The sequence below is a fragment of the Echiichthys vipera genome, assembly GCF_963691815.1.
Source record: "Echiichthys vipera genome assembly, chromosome: 22".
Classification (NCBI taxonomy): Eukaryota; Metazoa; Chordata; class Actinopteri; order Perciformes; family Trachinidae; genus Echiichthys; species Echiichthys vipera.
In genome coordinates this window covers 18,298,514-18,323,998 of record NC_139847.1, presented here as the reverse complement: position 1 = coordinate 18,323,998, position 25,485 = coordinate 18,298,514, and the positions used below count along the sequence as shown (strand labels likewise).

Below are 25,485 nucleotides of genomic sequence, written 5' to 3'. Positions count from 1 at the left end.
ACTATCAAACTACTGGTGTTTTGACACGTACCTCCTGCTGTGTTGTCCACTGTGCTGTTTCTCACTGTGATGACAGTACCATATCCTTCAAGCTTTAATAAAAGAGGTATCGCCAAAGTCACCGTACAGATGTATCTCCCTGAATCCCCTCTTGTGACGTCCGTAAGGATCAAGTGTGAGCAGTTCGATGTGTTCTTTTGCAAAGATCCCTGAGAGGGATTCTTCAGGATGAAATTCTGGCTCTTCATTTTTGTTTGATTTTTCAACCAGTGAACTGTAATTCTTTCATAGTCCAGTGTCCAGCAGCAGGTGATGTTTACCGTCCCCCCCTCCATGACAGAGACATCAGGACTCTGGGTAACCAGTGGGCCTGATGAAACACCTATGAAGAGTACATAATACATGATTTGGTAGTTCATCACAAGTGTGGGTCGAACTCTGGTCTGTACGACATTATCTGGTGCTCTGCTTCCCTGAATGCTGCAGGTTACAGTTTTCCCAGAACACCCACACTGGTGCCTTAATAGAATACTAGTTGAATGAATTGTTACTGTGTGGAGCTTGTTTGTTATGTGCCCGGAGGAGTCTGGCTAACATAAGTACCTCCTTATTACATCCTATTAGTGACCAGATGATACTATTTTTAATACACAGACACATGTTTAAAATTATGGGGATTTAATCAGATGTTTTGGTATAAATATGTCAACAACCAAATACAGTAAAAATAAAAAATATAAAGACAGTGTTTGGTTTTTGATGTATTTTAAAAAATGTATCTTTCAAGATGGGAGGGGGTGGGGGGGGGGGGCGGGAGCCAATCTTTTCAGTCATTGACAGTCTATCACAGGGCACATAGAGACATTCACACCTACGGGCAATTTAGAGTCATCAATGAACCTGACACCTGCATGTCTTTGGACTGTGGGAGGAAACCGGAGAACCCGGAGAAAACCCACGCAGACACGGGGACAACATGCAAACTCCACACAGAAGGGCCCCAGTCGGGATTCAAACCAGGAACCCTCTTGCTGTGAGGCAACAGGGCTAACCACCACACCACTGTGCAGCACCAGTAAAACATTTCGGTTCAAATCCGGAAAGTTCCACTTTATTAAGTTAGCCTGTACTCAGTGCACTCATATTTGCATCTGAAAGCTTCTGGTTGGTATTATTATATCATTATTATTATAATACATTATGTATATATAATATGTGTTATTATTATTATTATTATTACTTGATCAGTGTTAACTCTGTAACAGTATCAAAGACGTTTGTTATCATAGTTTTGATTTTCAACAGTATGAGTATTTATGAGCAGTTTAAAGTTATCAAAAGACTTCCTATTTACTCAACCAATGACACTCGACTAGACGGACATAACTATTACTTATTGTGTGATATTAAACCATACAAAAACAAACATTTTTAATCATTTCTCAAGGAAATCCGTGATCTAACTCCACATATGGAAATATATATATATTTCCTTTACATGAGTTATGAAAATGTATTTTCTTCTATCGCTCCCACAGTGTTTATCAAATTGAAATGAATCGTTTCGTTTCGTTGCATTTGACTTCATGAATAGTCCATTGTCGTATGTGCTGCCCCACACATCAACACAGCCGTCTTCATTCCCAAAAACCATAAACTTGTTTTGCTCAATTTCCATGTTTGAATGTTAACTAACTGTAAAACAAAACTGAATAGAGAGTTTTAAACAGAGATCATTTTAGACAGGGTAAATTTTTACTTACTCCAGGAAGACAGGGCACAGAGAGAGGTGAGCAACAGACTGCTCAGTAGAAGCTTCATCTTTACACTCACTGACACGCGTCTCTTTACAGCTCCTCACTTCAAAGACCTTTCTCTATTCCTTCCTGGTGAGTTGAAGAGAGAAATATTTAATAAATATTCACAATTTAGTTGTGCCCTGCCTCTCTACTGTATGAAGATGGAAGAAGTATTACATTAGTCATTAATGCTTTTCTCAAATATTTCAAGAACAAACATCATTTCCCCTACATGTTAGAAGCAGAAGCCAAATAATGTAATGCAGAGAGAAGCACATTTAAATAAATCAGTCTTTTTATCCAAATTAAATTGATGCTAACATTTTTTGATCGTTAAGATTTGAACTGATACATTTAGCATAATTTGTGATCAATCAATCAACCTGTTTATCTATCTATCTATCTATCTATCTATCTATCTATCTATCTATCTATCTATCTATCTATCTATCTATCTATCTATCTATCTATCTATCTATCTATCTATCTATCTATCTATCTATCTATCTATCTATCTATCTATCTATCTATCTATATATTTATCTATCTATCTATCTATCTATCTATCTGTCTATCTATCTATCTATCTATCTATCTATCTATCTATCTATCTATCTATCTATCTATCTATCTATCTATCTATCTATCTATCTATCTATCTATCTATCTATCTATCTATCTATCTATCTATCTAGTATCCCCAAAGCAATTTCAGTCATTGGTGAGAAATTGGTTTCGACTTTGTTAGCGCTCTATTGGGTCTTAACGACAGTGGTTGGAGTCACAGGAGGCCATTTGTGAATAGTTGTTCTTTGAGGTTAGATTGTCGAATCTCCTGGGAAGGGATGAAAGGGCAGCATTGTAAATTGGAGATCAGTGGGTTCCAGTTACATCATCGGCCTTGTGAAAGGTTATCTACCTGGATCTCCACACCAGATAGTTGGACCAGTCCCAGCCTGGTCAGAAGCGTACATGAACTGATGAAGCCAGTTGAGTCTAGTTGCTTTCCAGTCCAGTTGCTTTTGACTAAAATTGCTTTGGGGATAACGAGGACCTGGACAAATGAGAACATTCACAGGAATGTTGACAAAGCATAACACATTAATATATTAACACAAAATCAAATCATCATATCAAAAATATACAGTTCATTGAGTACAGTACATAACAATAAAAATCAGGTTGTTATTGATTGTTTGTCCCTCAGGTTGGGTCCCTCAGGTTGGGTCCCTCAGGTTAGTATTGATGGTGGGTCCCTCAGGTTAGTATTGATTGTTTTTCCCTCAGGTTGGGTCCCTCAGGTTAGTATTGATGGTGGGTCCCTCAGGTTGGGTCCCTCAGGTTGTTATTGATGGTCTGTCCCTCAGGTTGGGTCCCTCAGGTTAGTATTGATGGTGGGTCCCTCAGGTTGGGTCCCTCAGGTTAGTATTGATGGTGGGTCCCTCAGGTTGGGTCCCTCAGGTTAGTATTGATGGAGGATCCCTCAGGTTGGGTCCCTCAGGTTAGTATTGATGGAGGATCCCTCAGGTTGGGTCCCTCAGGTTAGTATTGATGGAGGATCCCTCAAGTTGGGTCCTTCGGATTAGTATCGATGGTGGGTCCCTCAGGTTGGGTTCCTCAGGTTAGTATTGATGGTGGGTCCCTCAGGTTGGGTCCCTCAGGTTAGTATTAATGGTGGGTCCCTCAGGTTGGGTCCCTCAGGTTAGTATTGATGGTGGGTCCCTCAGGTTAGTATTGATGGAGGATCCCTCAGGTTGGGTCCCCCAGGTTAGTATTGATGGTGGGTCCCTCAGGTTGGTCCCTCAGGTTAGTATTGATGGTGGGTCCCTCAGGTTAGTATTGATGGTGGGTCCCTAAGGTTTGGTCCCTCAGGTTAGTATTGATTGTTTGTCCCTCAGGTTGGGTCCCTGAGGTTGTTATTGATGGTTTGTCCCTCAGGTTGGGTCCCTCAGGTTAGTATTGATTGTTTGTCCCTCAGGTTGGGTCCCTCAGGTTAGTATTGATGGCTTGTCCCTCAGGTTGGGTCCCTCGGGTTGTTATTGATGGTTTGCCCCTCAGGTTGGGTCCCTCAGGTTAGTATTGATGGTGGGTCCCTCAGGTTGTGGCAGACAGACATATTGAGCTGGTGGGTCCCTTCAACAAGGAGAAAAGACAGTTTATCCTCTGGGCTCAACATTTCAAAGTGTAGAAATATCTTCACTAGTTCCCTGTAGCAGAGGTCTCTTAGTAAAGAGGTGTTTTATACTTCATTAAACAATGTCAATGGTTTAAGTAAAGAAAAACCCAGGAGAGTGAGGAGCAAGCGCGGTTAGACACCGACACAGTCCTGAAAGGAGGTCTAATCAGGCAACACAAGAGGAAACACCTGTACTGTGCAATTCCCCTCCTCTTAATGGAGCTTTTTTAGCATCGTTCTGCCCATTGTTCTCTAATTTTACTGTCTTGTGAAAAAACATTCCACCAGGTCAAACCAATGTTTTCTAAGGCAGTTTAGGGTGTGGATGTGTGGATACAGTGCAGTATAATAAAATGAATAGATACCATAGCCTCTGTTTCCCACAGTCTCTACTACAATGACCAGGTGTACAGTATCAAATATCAAAGTTAATCCCCATTCACTCATTGCTATGATTCAAAACATTTCTCAATGCCTGCGAATGCTCAAATATAGACATAATACAACAGTTGTAGACACAATCAGGCAGGTATATTAAAGTACTCAGTGGCAACTAAGCAGCACTGCCATGGGGGAGTTGAACCAGACGTCTCTGCACACTTAGGAAGCATACAGTAGTGACAGCAATGAATGGAAGTTAGTTCACACTCAAATTAACTATTGTTTCAGAGACGGCAGTTTGGATTATTGAGTTAGCCAGTTTTATGTTGCATTTTCTTTAAACAGAAGTGGGCTTGTGGACTGCTGTGGACTGTCAGTAATATGAGGTAAACAGGAAGACCTTAACCACAAACCGCTGCATGTCTTCACACCCGTCACTGACAGCCCTTCTGCAGGTCTTCTTGTTTGTGACATGCAGTAAAGAGATGAACAAACAGTTCTATCAATACTAATTCACACACACACACACACACACACACACACACACACACACACACACACACACACACACACACACACACACACACACACACACACACACACACACACACACACACACTTATTAATTCGGTTTGCCCTGGTTGTTCCAGATCAAGGTAGATAACTTATTTGTGATCACATGGATGTGAGTTATTACGAGTGATAGAGTACATTTAAATCTACGGTGGCACATTCACTCATATTGAAATTAGGGGAGACCAGGGTCGTTGTTACACTTTTAGGCGTAAATTCCTCATCATCAATACATCCTACAATAGTCATTACTGCATTAGAGGGCAGCTCAAGGTGTTGTTTGGGTTCATTTTCAAAGCTATGACCTCCCACTGACACATTGTGACAACTAATTCAACCATGGGGTTGGTTGTCTACATAGCTATCAATTTATTATTATTATTTTTTTAAGATTATTTTTTGGCAGTTTTCAAGTCTTTTATCAGATAGGACAGACAGGAAATGGGTTGAGAGAGGGGGGGGGCATGCATCAAAAGGCCACAGGTCAGAGTCAAACCCACAGCCACTGCCTCGAGGACCTTCAGCCTCTTTACATGGAGCGACTGCTCTAACCACTGTGCCACCAGCCACCCTGGTTTTAGTTAAAAAAAGAAATTAGTAACTAGACACCCAATATGTTTTTAAAATGAGACAACCACTATCTCTGTGACACTGAAAGGCCAAGAACATAATGTCTGGTGGCCCCTGTCTGTCTTTCTTTTGAAGTTCCAGAGCATTCTGCCAACAGTAATAATAACTACATCCATAACTTAAAAAATACATTCTCATACTCTGTGTGACATGAAACACCCAACCACCAGAGCAGTGAGACAACCATAATAATAATAATAATAATAATAATAATAATAATAATAATAATAATAAACTTTATTTATAGCACCATTCATTCAAAAATGCAGCTCAAAGTACCATGTAACAGGTGTCTTTATGCATAGCAAATTGAAGGTAAGCTAAAATTATAGTCACATTCCAGTTTAAAATCACCCCAGGGTCTTTTTCGGCAAATTGGGTCATCAAATAACCAATCGAGACAATTTTTTCGTGTATAAACTATAAACAGAGATATCCGGTAGAGTGGCTAACAGCCGGACGTGGCTAACACTGATTAGCTCGGGGCGGTACGCTGAAGGCATTCAAAAGTCTTTTTTAACCACTAATGCTGCTGAAAATAACAGCAAACCTCTGCAGCAGCATGAGAAGAGTCTCTACACAGAAAACAAAGCACCAATGGGCTCCTTCCTTTGGGATTGACTTTGGTAATCCACTTGAATGGACTTTACTATGAGAGGAGCTGGTACAGGGGCCAGTAGGTAAGTCTTTAAAACACTCTTTTATTATCTCCATGACTTAGTTGATGACCAAATTTGCCGGAAAAAACCCTGGGATGATTTTACGCCAGAATTTCACTTTAAAGCCATTACCTTCCTCTTTGTAACTAGTGTTTGAATATTAAATACAGAGACGGCCCAGCCATGACACGACCAATCCAGTCTCCCCGAAAACTTAGCACAAAACATAACATAGTATAACTGTTATGGCTATGGAGCCAATTTAAACTATATCGTATCGTAATTAGCTGTAATTAATAGTTAATCTCTTTGTTGTGAAGACATTTTTACAATCTTCCTCTTATTGATTTCCTGTGTGCTCTGTCATGGTCAGACTATAGACAAAGTATTCCACAAAGTAAATGGTAAATGGTAAATGGACTTGTACTTATAAAGCACCTTTCTAGTCTTCTGACTACTCAAGGTGCTTTCACACTACTTGCCACATTCACCCATTCACACTGACATTCACACTGATGGCAGTGGACATCTACAAACCATCTGATCTAATCATTCACACCACATTTACACACCCATGCGCAGCACGGGGAGCAATTCGGGGTTCAGTGTCTTGCCCAAGGACACTGCGACATGTTGACCGGGGGAGCTAGGGATCGAACTGCCAATCTCTTGAATGGAGGACGACCCACTCTACCACTAATCCACAGCCGCCCCAAAGGTCAAAAATTCTCCAAGATCTTTTTTGTTTCTGAGGATTTGTATTTTTCCTCTGTTCCTTTTTTGTAAAAGAAAAATCACTCTTTAAAGATGTTTAAATATTTGAGTATTTTTTGTTTTTACACAGGAATATATTTTGGTCAAATTTATGAAGGAAGGTTGTTGCACATATTTTACAGTATCTGAGTTACCGGTCCCTTTCACAAGTCATGACACTGAGAGGTCAGATTGTACCAGCAGAGGGCGCACAACTACAGCAAATCAGAGGCAGCATCCCACACAGCAGCTGTCTCTTAACGCAGAACATCCATGTGTCTCTGAAAGGCAACATTGTGACTGATCTGACTTCTCTTGAATTATTGTATCTTTACTTTCTAGATATCTTATAAGAGGGAGGAAACAACGAAACACACAAAAAAGGATGTAACAAAAAAGAAAACAAATAAAGAGTTAAGGAAAAATTGGGAAATGAAAACAAATGTATCGTAATAAGTAATAACGGTAAAATAGAACATAAAAGTTAGAATGACCCCTAAAAAAACAATATTCTCAATGCAAAATGATACAAATTGTATTCTGGTCATCCAACCAATCAAATATAGTGTATATATGTGTAACATTACACCATTTACACCCAACAAAACCTGTTATTACTGTAGTAGACCAAACAGCACCCCCCCATCACCTTTATTATTGATTGACTAAATACACTAACAGTGCATCAACTCATATGACGAGCATCACATTAATAACAGTTGGATAACAAATAGACCTAACAACAAAATAAATACATACATAAATAGAGATAAAAAAAGAAAAAAGCAAGATACACCAGGGGACATGAGCAATGAAAATGAAATTGAATTAAAGATATTAAAGTGGGAGCACAGTTCAATAGTTTTGATAGCTTTCTTGTTATTAGCAGAGGATATTGACTTGAAATGCACCTCCAGTTCTTTCTAGAAAACACAAAAAATGGTTTTTACTTCGGCAAATTTACACTTGGACGTGGATTTAAAACTTTGCAAGAATTAAAATGAGATGAATTAAAAAATATTGTCAGCTGGAGCGTCACTCTGTACAAAGACAAAAAAGGACATTTTGCAGGAGGAGCTCAAAATCACAGCAGATATGATCTAAAATGAATCTGCAAATATTTTGCCACAGTTTACAGGTTGATATTGTGTTACATATACATATTATATTATATATATTGTATTCAGTCTATGGTTTATAGTCACCTTTCCAAAACAGATGAATAACAGTGTCAGTCTGGGAGTCACAAAAGGCACCCTTGCTTTATTATTTCTCTTTATGTTTGAGTTTCATAAAGAAGGATGTAACCGAACAGCTGCAAACGGTAAACAACAGTTGAGCCTGATGTCAAAAGCCCGCGAACATGAGACACAAACAAGCTGGGATGCGAGATTTGACAGCACACCGGAAGTGCTCTGCTGTTTTGGGAAGCTGCTGCTGTAGCTATGAAGCTGTGAAGCTGTGACGTTATGACGACGGACGCAGCGTAAAAAAACGGCTCACCGAGCTGCATCATAAACTACCGTGGCCATTTGTACATTCCCGCCACGTGTGCGCGCGACGAATACATATAGCTATTAATTTGTGTGCCATTTCATCATTTTTGAAACCGTTTTGGATATAAACGGAGCTTTACCGAGGGCACATTATGAAATCACAGTGACAAGGACCAACATTTTCAAGGTGAGTCTTTGTCATGTTAGCCAGCACTAACGTTATGGTAACATATGGCACGGCTGTTTTGTATTAGCATCGCCTACGCTGTGTTTTATAAGGAAATGTTATGTTCGCCGTCTTCTGAGAAAGAACTGGTCTGTTGACTGTCAACTGGGTGATGAGACGATAGTAGCCTACGGATGTTGTTTCCTCCTCCGTCTCCAGTAGCGTTACACTTGGATGTGTCAGTAAAAGTGTGACCCACTGCACCATAAACGTACTTTACCTACGGTGCCTTTAAATACCAGGGTTATTTTGCTATTACTGGTTTCATTCAGGCTGCTACTATCCCTTTGTGCTTCTTCGCAGAACAAAACAGGTGCATTGTAAACCTCGCCATGTTCAATAAAGATGCTATTTAACTATTTACTTTAAAAACAATCTGATTTCCCATTCAAATTCAGTCGTAGTGTCATTCCGCGTTGTTTCTATGGTGCTCATTTAATTTCCTGGTTACAGTTTACTAAATAACTGTATTTAACACCCCTACACCTGTCAAGAGCTACACTGTAAATTAAACCCAGCAGCAGGGAATTGATATTGACCTGATGCACTTACTCTAAATCTGGCAAAGACTCTTGTGTATCGAATATTCTACGAAATGTCTATGTGGCCCCTGCTACTGATGAGCACATGGTGGATGTGACTTAGTGTGGTTTATTATAAGGACCATTAATCTCCTGTGACTCAGCGGGAAACAGAAGCCTGCAAGGGTTTGACCGACACCTTCCTAAGGTTTAATGAGTGAGTGAGGAACTAAACAGCAGATAGAATAAAAAAACCTAACCCTGTAGTTCCTAAACTGAAGATTTTGATGGGTATATAATACGTTTTTAATTGTGCATCAGCCACGTCTAATTAATGAACTATACCAGGATTTACTAGATTTCCCACAAAACCTTTAACAAGCCCCATATACTACATACAATATAAGCGTGTGTGTGTCTTTGTGAGTGTGTGTGTGTATAATTTAGTGTATCAGTAATCAGTGGAAAAGCCCAGAAACAGGCAGATTGATGTGTGCCACTGAAAAGCGATAGCTCTGTGTGTGTTGGAAAATATAAATTAAAGGGGACTCTAAGTAGGATTGAGTTTTCAGTAGTTTCAGTTAGTAAGCTGTCTGGAGATGACGCATAGTATTTTGGTATTTTGTCTGCTCTTTATCCTCCACACTTTATCATCTCCTGCCTTCAGTGTCTGCAAAGGAGCACTGTTCTGCTGACAAAACCCCATCAACCGTTCAAAGTGATTAGTGGCTGTCCCCTCAGTGACTAGACATCTGAAGGGTGTAATGCGGCAAATGTGTTTCTAAAATCCCACCTGAAAGATCACTCATATTTTACATGTAATGGGTCCCCTGCTAGAGCTGACGCCCCCCGCCACCCGACCCCGGATAAGCGGTTGAAGATGAGTGAGTGAGTGAGTGTATATCTCAGTGACGAAGGAGGTGTCTCACACCTGAAACACTGTGACCACTTGAATCATCTTAAAGAGTGGGCTGGAAAGATTTAGGACATAATGAAAATGTAGAATCGGACTAGATTGTTAACTGTTTTGCTAGTTGTTGCCTCACGGGTTGGAGCAGGGGGAAGGTTTCTCTGTTCGCCTTCCTCATGGATCCCATTGCATGTAAACAGAGTTAGTGTATAGCTGAAAAGATTATTTTTCCCTGCTATAATTTCATTTGAAACAGTTCGTTTTGCACTAAAGTTGTCAGTAAAATGAGGCAGTAGAAAGTACTTTTAGTATTTAATCACAGAAGTATACAAAATAGGTTTTAACGTGGGGTTATTTCTTATAGACTACTTACTTTACTATACTACTTATTTTTTTCGAGATAGATTTTGGCCGTATCGCAGTGAAGTTATGTATATACCATGAAACTAGAGGAGCTAAGAATCCACACTAATGTTACATGCGATTGTATATACTATTGCTTATTGTCCATGACACCATAGTCCACCATCCTCCAGCATGTGACTCTTTCTGTACTTATTCTGCCCTTGTGCAGCTGCAAAGAAAAAACAAAGTTCCCCTCTGAGGACCAATAAAGTCTTCTCTTATGTTATCTTCACTTCAGTGTGTTTATATGAACACGCAAAAAAACAGACTCCAGGCACTTTGACTGGTTTCTACTATTTAGAATATAAGCCAAGGGTTTGTGTCCACAACACTGACTCTTTTTAGTCTAAGGAACAAAGCTTTATTACAAGGGCTTCGAAGCCAAACACACCATCTGCCTTATCCCCTCCCATCCGGTCTCTTTTCTTCCATGGTATCTTTTATTAATCAAAACACAGCCACAGTTCGTATGACCTGCATGTGCAGTCCACATCACTTTGTCCATGATTTACTAGCTGGCTCTAATTAGTTCTGCTCAGCTGCCTAAAACATTGTTCCCTCTTGACTATAACGACTTTTGACCGGGCTGATTTACTGGCAGGCTTTTTAAAACCATGTCTCACCAAGATGCAAAGGGGCTGTGCAACCAACCATCTCACCAGGGAGAAAACAGGCTTTTGTTTTAACTTGGCTATCGGAGGTGGTAACTTTGTGTACTATAATGAAGCGTGAAGGATAATGTCTCAGCTGGATTTTGTAATTCTGCAGTTTGTGCTGTTACATCCTCCAAGAATGACGCAGCTGTCTTTTGTGTTGGGTTGCCAACGCCTGTGTCACACCTTCTTTTGTCTATAGGAAGAAGGTGGTGTCGGTTGGCAAGTTTAAGGAAGTAGACAAAACGCTGACGAGCATGGAGTCAGTGGAAAAAGGAATCAGTCACGCAGGCCACCTCCTCCTCCACAGCCGCAAAACATGCAAGGATTCATATTTTCCTGTTGGACTGAAGTGTGAGATTTGGTGTGTGTTTATGAGCTGTATTTTAGGAACTAGTGCAGATTCCCAAAGTAGGATGTGTGTTTGTCTGTCACGTGTCTAGCCCCCAACCCCCTTTAACAAGTCAAAACAAGCCCAGCAGCCTGTGACAGTAGTGTGAGTGAGAGGAATAGCTCTGCCACTGAGTAGGTCAGTACATTCCCAGTCCTGTGGTGTGTACATAGGGAGTGGACTCTCAGATTCTTGACTAATATACACATTGGAGAGGGATAGAATCTGTTCCCAGCCTCAGGGTGCTGGTTCCAGCGCCCAAGCCTCAATGGAAAGTCTTTGAAACTGCACTTAGTCCGGTCATATGATGGGCTCTATATGCTCCTGCTATTCCCAGTTGTTCAGTGGCTTCCTCTCATTAAACTAAAAGGTGTTTGAGATTTTTAGATAAAACCCTGTTCCCTCAAGAATTTCAGCTCAAAATGTGTCAAAACACTGATAATGAGTAAATGACACACTGTTCAAGAAAGACCATAATAAAGTGTTTATTTAATTTAACGAAAATATCACTTTTACTTCGGGCGTCAGGGTGGTGTGGTGGTTAGCACTGTCGCCTCACAGCAAGAGGGTTCCTGGTTTGAGTCCCGGCTGGGGCTCTTCTGTGTGGAGTTTGCATGTTCTCCCCATGTCTGCGTGGGTTTTCTCTGGGTTCTCCGGCTTCCTCCCACAGTCCAAAGACATGCAGGTGTTAGGTTCATTGATGATTCTAAATTGCCCACAGGTGTGTACGTCGCTATGTGCCCTGCGATAGATTGGTGTCGTGTTCAGGGTGGACCCCGCCTCACGCCCGATGTCAGCTGGGATCAGATCCAGCCCCCCACGACCCTGTTAGGGACAAGCAGATGAAGATTGATGGATGACTTTTATGTCAAAAACATCATGGCCATTGATTTCATGAGAACGACCACCCTGGGCCCCACGTGGGTGTGTCATCCAAATATAAAAAGTCCAGAGGTTAAAATGAAATGTATAATGAGTATTGTTTGCATTTGGAGGTGTCTTGTCAACAGTTTTACAGAGATCTCTTTTTACAATGGTGGCCTGTGGAGAAAATGCTCATGAGCATTTCTTGTTGCAGTACAGAGTGGCCACTGGAAAAATGCTGCAAGGATGAGCAGCGCGGTATCTAGTTCTAATTATACATCCATGGTGAGCAGCCAACTGACAATTTGTTACACAAACAGGCTGTTATTACATTGCTGTGTGTTTTTATGTGTTTCCCTGCTCCTCTCCCACACTCTTACCAGCTTATCGCAGCCTTGCCACAATGTAAATGGATTTGTGTATCATGCTTAGTGCAGCCTTTAGCTGAGGGGTGTTTGAGAAACAAACTACTCTCTCTGTTATCATTTGTTGATGCTGCTGACCTCTGTTCTCTCCCGTTGGCTTTCAGTTTCACCACAACTTCCTACATCAGGATGAAGGGACGGACAGATGCTCCTCAGGACCGGTGAGTTAGAATGAGATGGAAACCAGGAGGTCTCACTTCCCGCTGTTTGTTTCCACCATAGTTCCTCAGAGAGGATTTGCTCTCGACCACAGTTTTTGTGTTGGATCAAATAGAAAAGGGTGGTGCTGGTTTCTCTCTCTCTCTCTCTCTCTCTCTCTCTTGCTCTCTCTCTCTCTCGCTCTCTCTCGCTCTCTCTCTCTCTCACACACACACAAACTCTTTACAGAATGTAGTGCATTGAATGAGTCCAGAGTTGACCACCGAATCAACTTTTTGAATCAGCTAGAGTAGAGCTAGTGTCCTACTTAAAACCATTTCTTGCCTCCTTATGACAACTGCACATCAGACTAGTGGGAATTATCTGTTGTCTCTTTCGGTTTGATTTAAGGCATTGCTTTTTTTAAGGATTTTGTTATTCTACAGTTTTGATAATAAAAAACAAATATCCTAGTTGTTGGATATGTGGGCATAGCCCTAACAGTTCTGTCTGATATGGAAAGCAGCATCCTGCTGTATACTGAGAACTCTTTCCTTCCCATCTACAGGGGCTGCCTGGTGGGGATCTGTTTCTTCTTTCTGGGCCTGGGGACGTTACTACCATGGAACTTCTTCATGACTGCCTCACTGGTAAAAACTTCATACTCAATCTCTCAAAGCCTTCTGCTTCTCATCATCTCATCTGCATGAAAGCCTTTCTCTGAAATGAGAAAACTGTTGGTCCAGTGGTTCACTACTTAGGGCATGAGGCGGGGTACACCCTGGATGCCAGTCTGTCACAGGGCACATAGAGACAAACAGAGACAGACAACCACTCACATTCACATCTACAGGGGAATTTAGAGTCATCAATTAACCTAACACGTGCATGTCTTTGGACTGTGGGAGGAAACCGGAGAACCCGGAGAAAACCCATGCAGACCGTGAGGCGACAATGCTAACCACTACACCACCTAACATCATCACACATAAATACAACTGGGCTCACTGAATCCACAAGAGTCTCAGCTTTCCAGTCAGACCTAATTTATCTAATTCAAGACTGTTTAGGGACCCCTGTATGTAGAAATATTCAAATTCTCCATTTTAGACAGGGACAAAATAACATAATAAATTAATAATAATATTTATTAATTAAAGGGCGACATGTGGGTACCCATAGAACCCTTTTCAGTTATATATCTTGAGGTCCGAGGTGAAGGAACATCTTTGAAACGTGCCAGTTTTTGATTCATCTTGTTTTAGATCAAGTTTAGCTTAACTTCAAACTGTTTTTAGCCGCTTTCTCAACAAGCGTGACACGGTTGGTAACAATGGATTTGTTATTACGGAACCTGCTTCAGTCTCTGAAAGACAAAATGTCAGCTGGGGTCCTTAAGGAGTGGAGGATGTTAAACCTCTTAAAGAATCACATGCTGGGTGGGTGACAGTGGTCTCATGGACAATAAGCTGTTTATATAATGTAGAAAAACTATAGTTTGTAACAAAAGTGTACATGAAGGCTTGGATTCGCAGTCTTGGTGTAGGGTGCTGAAATGTAATGACCCATAGGTCATTCTAAATCCTCACAGTCCATCATATGACTTTGGATAAACATGTGGATCACGGCACCAGAACATGTGATCCACATGTCTGGCTTTCCACCAGCAACGAATGAGGGAAATGTCTGGCTCCCCTAAATGCTGGACTGTGTTCACCAGTTAGATCCTAAGCTTTTCTGTCTGCTGTTTAGTGCTGGACATAACAGTGGGTTTATCAGAGCTTTTTAAATAGAAACAATGTTTTGAGTGATGAGGATGAACTAAACAGTAAAGTTAGAAACACAAACAATGAACTGAAAGATGCTAAAACAAACACTTAAAATAATTCTTTGTTTTTTTTCAGTAGTTTGACCCATTGTTGATGTAAAGAAATGCTTAGTGCAGCTTCAAAATGATCAAGAATTGAACTATCCCCTGTACTTTTGTAACAAATACCAACAAACAGAAGAGGAAAGCAGAAGTATATGCTGCAGGTGGGAAATAGTTCACCTCATCTTAGGGACAAACAAAGTCAACTCAACTTGTAAATATGATAGCGAATGGAGCTTTCAGGTGACACTGAAAACAATGACTTATTTTCCATTATTGGTTAACATATATATGTAAAAGTTTGCATGTAGATATATTTGCAGGATGATGTGATAGTGTCTTTTTTTCCCCCTCAGTATTTCCAAGATCGCCTCAACACGAGCAACAGCACAGTGGTGGTGCGCAAGGAGTACTACTTCAACAACTGGATGACCCTGCTATCCCAGCTGCCCCTGCTGGTGTTCACCCTGCTCAACTCCTTCCTCTACCAGAGGTCAGTGACAATTAAGACTTTGGGGTTCTCCATTCACAAACGGATGTCAATTAGTAAATTAGTCTACTTAGTGTTGGGCATTTGTATGTAGTATATGCCATTTAGTGTTGTGTTTTTTTAATGCTGACTTGAGAGCACATTACTGGTAAGCACAAAATTTAAAGTGGCCCTTTTGCATTATTCTTTGTAGAGGTTTTGAAAATAAATCAACTAAACAATTAGTCGACAAAATCATTTGTGTGTTAGTCGACTAAAGATTTTTTTTTTAATGGAGGACAGCTCTTTTGCCTTTACAAAGCATGTATGACCTCGTCTCGTGCCAAGATATTTCTTTGTGGTGTTTATCGTATCCAGTATAATGTAAGGTGTGTTCTTTGAAGGGTTGGGAACCGAGATCCGGTTCCAGTTAAAACTTATAACAAATTGGATTCAAACAAAACTATCAGATCAAACTTTGCCCCAAGCTGCTGGAAACTTCCAACAAGGAGTCATGGCGGAGAGGAAGAAACGGTCCAAAGCGTGGCTTCATCTCATGATTACAGATGACAAATGTAATGACTTCTCATTCAAATGTCATATTAATGAACTTATCTTAAAGCTGAGACAAACAAAAACAAATCTTGCTTTTGCTCTCAAGAAAAGTACTAATTGAAGCAGTGTTTATGTCTGTCATGGATTATGGTGATATCATCTGTAGACATGCTGCTGCCACCACTCTGAAACGTCTAGATTCAGTCGATCATTCAGCTCCAAGATTTATCACTGGTGATAAATATGATCCTCGCCACCGTGTTCTGTATGGAAAAGTTGGTTGGCCCTCTCATGAGGAAAGGCAAAAGAGACCCTGGTTTTTATATATTTTTAAGGCCACTTAGGCAAATTACCACTGTATGTAGAAAATATGTTAGAATGGAAGTCAGGCACTTGCATGATCCGCTAAGCTGAATTACTGCTACTCAAAGTTCCTCAGGTCTCTATGAATATTGGAGAGACTGCTTTTTGTTTTTTGATGCTAGCTCTTTGAATGCCCATCCTGAGATTGAACATGCTCTCACTCAGAGTGTAGGACCTTGGTCGTGGGTAGCTGTGTTCCTAATTGTAACTGTTTCAGATGACTGTCTTTTTGTTAAATGTATCATGTCATGTAACCACTTTCAAATGACTGTAACTGTAAATATTTTAGTTGCCTTGTAAAGTCGATGACGTTGAAAATGAGGGTAACTTTAATGTCTCTGTAGAATAAATAAAGGTTATAATAACATTTTAGCAACAAGGATAGAAACGACAGCAATATGCTGAAACATCTTTCTGTGCATTATGGACTCCAGGAATGTATTTGATACTCGAGTGCCACAGCTTCTAAACTGAGCAGCACGTCTGATACTGAGGGTAAATATCCCGTTAGAATTACATTAGTGCCACTCAGGCTTAGCAGATGTTTATTTTCTGTCACTTAATGCACACTGTGTTCAGACTCGCATGATGAAACCTGTCTGACTACTTTTTTCCCACCCAGAAAATTGATCAGGAATCCCTAAAGAATTGGACTGATAGGCAGAATCAATGATGTCATCAATTTCAATTAAACCTTATTAGTTCCCTTCCCTAGTTCTTGGTTAAATGACTGATGTGAGTGTTTCTTGTTTCAGGATATCGGAGGCTATGCGCGTTGCAGGTAGCCTGCTTTTTATCCTGCTGCTCTTCATCCTCACAGCAGTGCTGGTCAAAGTGCCCATGGAGGTAGACCGCTTCTTCTCTGTCACCATGGCTACAATCTGGTTCATCAACTGTAAGTCAGTGCGACTGTGTGTGAGTAAGAGCCTGAAAGAAAGAGAGGCTGAGAGATGTGTACGTGTGTGGACAAGCGTTGAATCAAACGATGCTTCTTCTCCCCAGCGTTCGGTGCTGTGCTGCAGGGCAGTCTGTTCGGCCTGGTTGGTCTGCTGCCTCAGAAGTACAGCACTATCTTCATGAGCGGCCAGGGCCTCGCCGGGACCTTCGCTGCCATCGCCATGCTGCTAGCCATAGCCAGTGAGCCCACCCACACGACATACTAAACACCACCGGGAGCCTAATTCCCAGTTGCCTAGTAACAGAGGACATTCAAAGTGGATATTGAGCTAGTCAAATCAGCATGACACCACACAACACTCTTTTCCATTCCAAAGACCAAGCTCATGTTTGGAACAGTGTTCTCCTTGATGTGAAATGTCTCTCTCCCTGAATCCCTAATGAGGGAACTCATGTTTGTCACTCAGGTGATGCAGACTCTGAGACCGCAGCGCTGGGTTACTTCGTCACGCCATGTGTGGGGACGCTGGTCACACTCTTCAGCTACCTGCTGCTGCCCCGCCTGGTCAGTCAGCTCGCAGCTCTGCATGACTACATTACCCACAATCCATTCCATCCCACCTAAACTTGGGTATCATCTCTTTGTTGACCCCTGATCATTAGATAACTATATACAAAATGAGGGTGTTTTAAGATGGGTCTTGTTTTATATAGTGGGACTTTGGAATCAGGACAGTAACTTTTTAATTATAGCTAAACAGAAACTTTAGCGAACCCTGAGGTGTGATGATCAAATCCTCAAAGGTGAAATAGGAGCCTCTTGGATGCAGTTTGGGCTGTCAGGAATTATATTAGTAACATGTATTAGCCAAACAGCATAAGAGCGTTTTACTTCTTTACTTCTTGTGTTTCAGCTGTAAGGCCTAATCTGTGTTGTCTGGTGTTTCCATACAGGAGTTTGCACAGTTTCATCTGAACAAAAGCGGCAAGTATGAGGCCGGCACCACGGATGAGTTACTGAAAGGTGGGATTTTGGCTTCGACAGACTCCTTTTAACACCCTCAGGGTTGATTATCATTTGTTTCCAAGTTGAAGTGCACGCGTTTTAACATTTTGTAGAATTGAGATCATCAATCGTCTGTTTGTTTTTCCACTGAGTCTGCTTGAAATAAATCAAATCAGTGGACCATTATCTCGTTAAGTGAGTTGACCCTCTGTTGATCCAGTTAGAGTGCTGGCAGTGCCCAGACAAAGACAGAGCCTGTTAGTCAGAGAGGCCCACATGGCACACACTCTTTTTCAGGGCTCTCTATGAATACTAAAAAATGATTACTGAAATAATTCACTAAATGTAGTATTTTAAACATTTCCTTGAGCACAGTGTTAGTAATATGTATATATTATATTGCAGAGAGCAGCACCGTGGAAAACGGCAGGCTAAACGGCCATGCTAACGGCACAGTGACCAGCAGGACAACCAAGGAGGGCAGTGCAGCTGAGGCCGACGTGGACCCCAGTCCAGACGGGCCAAAGCACGCCTTCCTGTCCCTGGAGCAGGACGAGAAGGCACCAGCTAAGGCCTCGGTCATAGAGGTCTTCAAAAAGGTGAACCCAGTGGTTTGATGTTTCAGTCCAACTGTTACTAGACCCCCTTTCACACATGCACTGCAACTCTGATGACTCTGACTTATGTAGACATTATCTGTATGTGAGCACACTAATGGGTGAATCAATTGGACCAGCTATTTAACAGACTTCACCCTGCCAGCTCTTTTGCACACAGTCCGTGTAATGTCCGATTGAGCCCATGTCTGATTAGAGCAGCTGATGTAGCTATCATGCAGCTGGCATGACCTGAAGATAACAAACATTCGATGGTGAAGAAGAAGGATTTACATGCAGACGTCAGTGAGGATGTCTATCTGCAGAGACAACGAGATCCAGGGACTTCTGTCGGTAAGGACTGATGCCGAAGTCATCAGACAAATTCAAGGAATGGCAAGAGACTCGGTTGATTAAGACCAAATTACAAAGCAGCGACGTGATTGCGGTGTAATCGTCGCCATGTCCTGCCTCCTGCACGCTGTACCCAGGCACCGCCCTCGCCTAAATGGACCAAATCCATCTGCCAAATGGATTATTTCCAGTCTGACACGGAGAATCTCCTGTTGTGTGCTGCATGTGCGAAAGAGAAACTTCAGACTATTTCTGGAGTTCTTAAGAGAAATCAGTTTAAGAAGAGGAAGAGTTCCATTTACAGAAAATCAAATGTTCTGTGATGTTTGTTGGGACTTCTTTAAAGTCTCTTAAAGCCTTTAAGTCCCATTCAAATATAAAGTATAAAACGCTGAATAGTCTTTTGTTTCATTTTTAGATCTGGGTGATGGCGTTCTGCGTGACGTTTGTGTTCACAGTCACTCTGTCCGTCTTCCCTGCTGTCACTGCAGATGTCAAGACTTCATTCCCAGGAAAATGGGGTATGACTCAACACAATTCCAGTTAATCATGAGCCAACATATCATTTTTGTGTGTGTATATATGTATATGTATATATATATATATATATATATATATATATATATATATATATATATATATATATATATATATATATATATACATACATACATACATACATACATACATACATACATACATACATACATACATACATACATACATACATACATACATACATACATACATACATACATACATACATACATACATACATGCATGCATGCATGCATGCATGCATGCATGCATACATACATACATATACACACACACACTGGAGATCAAAAATAAATACTGTGCTTATCTACTGCTCCGAGTTTGATAGAATATCAGCTGTGGCTATACCACTGCTGTACCAGCATGATTTTTTCAATAAGGCACTTATAAAATAAACAAAATAAAGTTTTTTTTGTGGAAGAAACTGTGATCAAAATTAGAGAGACACTTTCAGATACCTGAAGGACTAGCGAAAGACTGAACCCAAAGTGTGTAAAGAAGTCAGTTAAATTTGGAGGAGGAAGTGTCATGGTTTGGGGATGTTTTCTGCAGCAGGAGTTGGGCCTCTTGTACAGCTACATGGTAGGGTGACTGCAAATGTTTATGTGAACCTCCTTCAGCAACATGCAACACCTCCACTGCAATTGTCTCCAACCAGCTGCAATTTTGATACAAAACATTTCCCCCTGTCGGACTGCAAAACAGGTTAAACAGTTAATTGAAGCTCAGAATATTGCAACATTGAAATATTCAGAGTCCAGGTCTAAACCCCATAGAGAAAAAATCCTTGGTAACAAAGTAATGTGTAAGAAACCCACCCAGTTAGTGAACTGTGGAAGAGAGTGAAGAAGAATGGACTCAGATCAAACCAGAGCGTGTGAGCATATTGAGTTGCTCACTGTTCTTTTCACAAAATAAGGTTTTTGTTGAAGTGCCTTGGTTATTTAAAAAACAAAAGCCACAGAGGATATTCTATCAAATTATGAACAGTAAAAAAACAACAGTATTTCAGTAATTTGTTCATTAGTTGTGCGTGCGTGTGCGTGTGTGTGTGCGTGTCTCTTATTGTTTGTTCTCTCTTCAGACCGCTTCTTTATCTCAGTGTGCTGCTTCTTGATGTTCAACGTCCACGACTGGTTCGGTCGCACCATCACCACATTGATACGTTGGGTGAGTGTCTGATAAGATCTCTCATCTATTATTTACAGTATATAATTGTCTGTCCAGGCCCACATGGTGTTCACAGCGATCGTGTGTAGCCAGCCCATATGATGCAGCTTTAATTCTGTATGTGGAGCCAACAAGCACAAGCTTAAAACGCTTAAACGAGGACACAAATATTGTCTGTATCAACTTCAAACAGCGTTTCTTAATATTTTCAATATGTCTCCTCTGCAGCCTCGTAAAGAGTCTCGTCTGTTCCCGGTGCTCGTCGTCTCCAGGGTGGTGTTCGTCCCTCTGCTGATGCTCTGTAACGTCCAGAGTCGCTCTTTCCTCCCCGTCTACTTCAGCCACGATGCTGCTTTCTCTATCATCATGGCTCTCTTCTCTCTGTCCAGTGGCTACTTCGTCTGCCTCTCCATGTCCTACGCACCACAGTGAGTCCACACTAGTTTATCACTGATGCTGAACACATGTACACAGTACAAACGAGGCAGTATCACGCCATAATGACAATGTCTGCAGGACTTAAATAGCCTTAAAACATTTTCAGAGCTGGTTTTACACTTTGTTTTTTGTACGATAATGTGTAAATCTTTAGGTTGCAGTTGAACTTTGCTGCGTCTTACCTATTACTGCTGGTGACTGGATCATTTTACATCTTGGTTTACATCGGACTGCGTGATTCACACTCAAAACACTCACTGTTTCTACATGTTGTTTTGGAGCATGGACTGTGTGAACTCATCATGTGATGTTCAAGGTTGCTCTAACATCAGACTTTACATATATTTAGCTATGTAGTAGGGGACGGGGTGTCACGATTCGATTCAACGTTTGATTTTAAGGTCATGACACAATTTTTGATATTGTTTTTCAGCCCTGATTGTTATGCCATTGTGAGACTGTCAGGTGTTGATTCGTAAAGATCAACAGATTAGGTGGTTCGGGACACGTGTTTACCGTCCGGTTTATGAGGTGCAACGTAGCGTGAGCCTTGAGCCATATTTCTATGATTGTATACCAGATACTGCACTTTATTTCCAAGTGGACAAACTAATGTTTCTATTAAGAACTGACAATCAGGGAATGGAAATATTATGTATGTGTGTGTGTATGTGTTCATTGAAAAGAAAGGAAAGTCTTGTGCTGGTTGAGTTTATTCTTTACTTTCTGTTGATGCCCTTTGCTGTAATGTGACCATAAAAATAGGAAAGTTAAATTAATTTCACTCAGAGCTTTAAGAGCCATTTTCCTCTTTCCACTTTATAGGAAACAATGTTTGTCAGAGATACATGGAGCCTGTTTCAGTCACTTCAGTGATTGTGTTTGTGCGTATTTTAGCAAAGTTGAATGCTTTTAATGTGAAGCAGCAGTAGGCTGGGGTAACAATAGTTGTAACTTAACACCGTTCTGACGCAGCTGTTGGACAGCAAATACAGTAAAGCTAATATGGGTGAGTTAAAATGAGAAACAAGCTCTTTGAATCCAGTGTGGGAATGGCAGACTCTGCCACTAACAATGAAATCTGCTGTATGAAGAGGTAATATTATTAATGTAACAGTTGGGCATTAATCAAAAAGGGGTGTTTAATGTCAATAATGTTATAAGGATTCTAACCTTTGATATGTAGCTCATGAACATCGTGCTATGCCGCTAACTCTTGAATCTCTGAGAGTCCTTGAATGCACCAACAAGGTGTGTTCAAAATCACCCCTTGATCTTTTGACACAAAAGCACTAGCTGTCCTTGACCAAACCCCCCCACTGCTCTCTCCTCAGGTTGGTGGAGCCTAAGGACGCAGAGACCGCAGGAGCCCTGATGACGTTCTTCTTGGCCCTGGGTCTGTCCATAGGAGCCGCCCTGTCCTTCCCTCTCCGAGCTCTGGTCTAGTCACACACACACACACAAGCACACACGGTAGACACACTTGGAGGGGGGGTATGATAAATGTTTGGTTGTATTTGCCCCTCCTGGGCGACTGACAACCTAGCACACGGTGTGACGCTGAAACAACGCAGCTCATGAAGTCGTCCTGGTTAACTGACTGACTCGGGTCCCTTTTGAAATTAGGAATAAGGGAAATTGTTTGTTACTCTCCTGCGTGCTTTGTTACCTGCTGCTAATCGAATACACAGGGCGGAAAATATTTCCCCTCATAAGATTGATTTTGTTGGACTTTTACGTTGACCGTTGTGCGTTTCTACATTTTATTTTGTAGATTTAATAATGTTTAATTTAGATTTGTTGTAAGTAGACTTGAGGCATTATCCTGTAATTTTATTTGATTACTTGATGGCTTGAATTATGACTTTTTGTTAGATTCATTACATTAGATGTTTTTGATGTATTTTTCTCCTGAGGATTCTTTTGTATTTTCTAACGGAATAGCTCTTTACAGGAGTAGAACAAACAAAAAGATATTTATAATGTTGTATTGTAAATTGTTACTGAATGGGCCCACTGGACACAGGCTAGGGGCCTGTGCCGCCTGCCTCTTTAAACTGACAGTTAACATTTCTTTAAAGTCGATTTTATCGCCGTATAGACACACACGACCACAGAGAGACGCAAAACAACCACCAACATAGGTGGGGGGCCTTTCACACGTCAGTCCCCCGGGGTCCATTGTATTCTATTTCGTCTGTGCTCATGGGACATTTCACAGCCATGAGAGTTGTGACTGCCCAGTGCCAAGGCTGCCGCTGCCATCTAGTGGTCAAAAGACGGAAGTCCTTGAGGATTCATTTCTTCTGCTGAAAAAGCTCAACACGATAGACTGCTCTGCTGTGCTGTCATGTTTGATGTGAGGTCTGGATACTACTGGCTGGTTGATAGGTAATCTACACTGAAGCCACGATGCCTCCTGGCTCCGTACGATAAGTAGAAATACTATCAGTTCATTTCAGTCTTTACCTTCTTAGAACAGCTGGCAGCTGCTGTTTTCTTACTGTAATGTACCAATGTAGTGATGCTGCTGTTCCAAAACTACTAATCACCTGGGAATTCGAGTCCTTCTCTTCTTCTGTTTTGTGTTGTTCAACTGTGTCGAAAAGAAATGGGTTTTCTTTGGACGTTGTCGCCAGTGTGCCATGCTCTAATGATGTGGATCATTTCAAATGTAGTTGGGTTTGTTTTTCTCATTGTTTGTTTACGCTCAGCGTGACAATACCTACCGTATATTGACCTTTTTTAGTAACATGTTGTTTGTTAACACGTGTTGAATGAGCATGGATTCCTATGCTTATAATTCCAAGTGTTTTTATTTCATTTACTGAGCGTGTAAATGAAGAGACTCCTGAGTAGTTTACTGCATGAGGCTCCAGGTACATTTGTGTTGTGCCGCCCGCTGCTTCAGATGCACCTGACGACGGCAGCAATGTGACAGGACTTTATTTTGAAAGTGTCACTCCATTTGTTCTGCATTCACATCTAGTGGGAATCTGAACAAAGATGCATTTATAGTTGAGTTTACAGGTTTTTGAAAAAAACTGACCACGTGAGCTGAAAATACAGACGCAAGACGTAGTTGTCATGGCAACCATACTGCAGCTGCCTTTACTTAGTACACACTTGCATGTAGTATGAATATAATTACGTGACGTTACTGCTTCAAACTTGAACTCCTTGTGACCCTCTTGTTCATGTGCTGCGCAAGGGATTGTGGGTGAGAATAGCTGAAGAGCATGCTGCAAAATGCAACCAGGATTCAGTACGACATCCTGGTGTTTCTCTTTCTGGCACACTAAATGAGTAGTACGGTAGTATGGGTACTGGAACACACAGTATGAGTATTTTAAAAATGGTGTCTTGCTGAGTCTTGATAAATCCAGAAGTTCAAATGCGATCGATGCTCCCTTAAACCCGAACAATATCTTTTAAGTAGGAAGCCGAAATGACCCATATTTCCTACAGAATGTAAATGCAGCATCACTGTAATGTAATGTGGATGAAGAACTCAGGCCATGTTGTAGTGATTAAACACCGGGGAAACCAGTGCGGGTCAGAAGAATACAAACGGTTACTGTAAATGTCCTTTCTCCTCTGAACTTGTTGTATAAAGAACGTGAGTTTGGTAGTTCTCAGGCAGCGCTCAGTACAGTGCCAGGTATACGTTAGAATCAGCCTTCAAACTGTTAGAAACATTGATGTTGTGAGCGTAAATACTGCCGTCTGCCTCCTCGTGGTGATCAGTCCGTGCTCGTGCTGCCGATGGAGCACAGAAGAGCAGGAAACCCAGAGGGATCTGGGGTGGATGCATTCAGAGCATCGCCGCGTCATCCTGTTGTTTTCTCTGACGCGGTGCAGCCACTGCATTAATACTTAACGTGACGATCCATTATGTGCCGTTCACCTGGGCTCCATCCATACAAAGAGATGCTGGCAGACACACAGGGTCTGGACTGAAACACACATCACGTCTCTTGGGTTAGAGCAAAGGGACCTCTTGCCTACGCACGTGCATAATGTGTAGAGATTTGACTGTCAATAAAGAAATGCTTTCAACTCGCTGTTGGAAATGGTCTTTGGTGTGCTTCACTATATGGGATGGGACTTCTTACAGTCACAGGTTTACAGCCACAAGTTAACGTAGAGACTTTCCATTATTGGGATGATTGTGACCTGACTGCTGGTTACTTCAGTTTTTATCCAACA

The 25,485-nt window shown here is 41.3% G+C and overlaps 1 protein-coding gene across 1 annotated transcript; it reads left to right on the top strand.

Moving 5' to 3' along the window:
• Positions 1-8,516: 8,516 nt before the first annotated feature.
• Positions 8,517-25,335, top strand: LOC310963854 (equilibrative nucleoside transporter 2-like). Its single transcript, XM_083936799.1, has 13 exons — positions 8,517-8,654; positions 12,967-13,023; positions 13,569-13,650; positions 15,227-15,363; positions 17,013-17,152; positions 17,260-17,394; positions 17,622-17,719; positions 18,109-18,178; positions 18,566-18,759; positions 19,529-19,631; positions 20,753-20,838; positions 21,067-21,266; positions 22,611-25,335. The coding sequence occupies exons 2-13, from the start codon at positions 12,992-12,994 to the stop codon at positions 22,720-22,722; spliced, it is 1,389 nt and encodes a 462-aa protein (XP_083792925.1). The 5' UTR covers positions 8,517-8,654; positions 12,967-12,991; the 3' UTR covers positions 22,723-25,335.
• Positions 25,336-25,485: the final 150 nt, after the last annotated feature.

Coding starts and splice junctions, on each gene's coding strand:
- LOC310963854 (XM_083936799.1), top strand. CDS start 12,992: ATGAAGGGACGGACAGATGCTCCTCAGGACCG. Junction 17,395..17,621: donor CATGCTGCTAGCCATAGCCA/GTGAGCCCACCC, acceptor TTTGTCACTCAG/GTGATGCAGACTCTGAGACC. Junction 18,179..18,565: donor CACGGATGAGTTACTGAAAG/GTGGGATTTTGG, acceptor ATTATATTGCAG/AGAGCAGCACCGTGGAAAAC.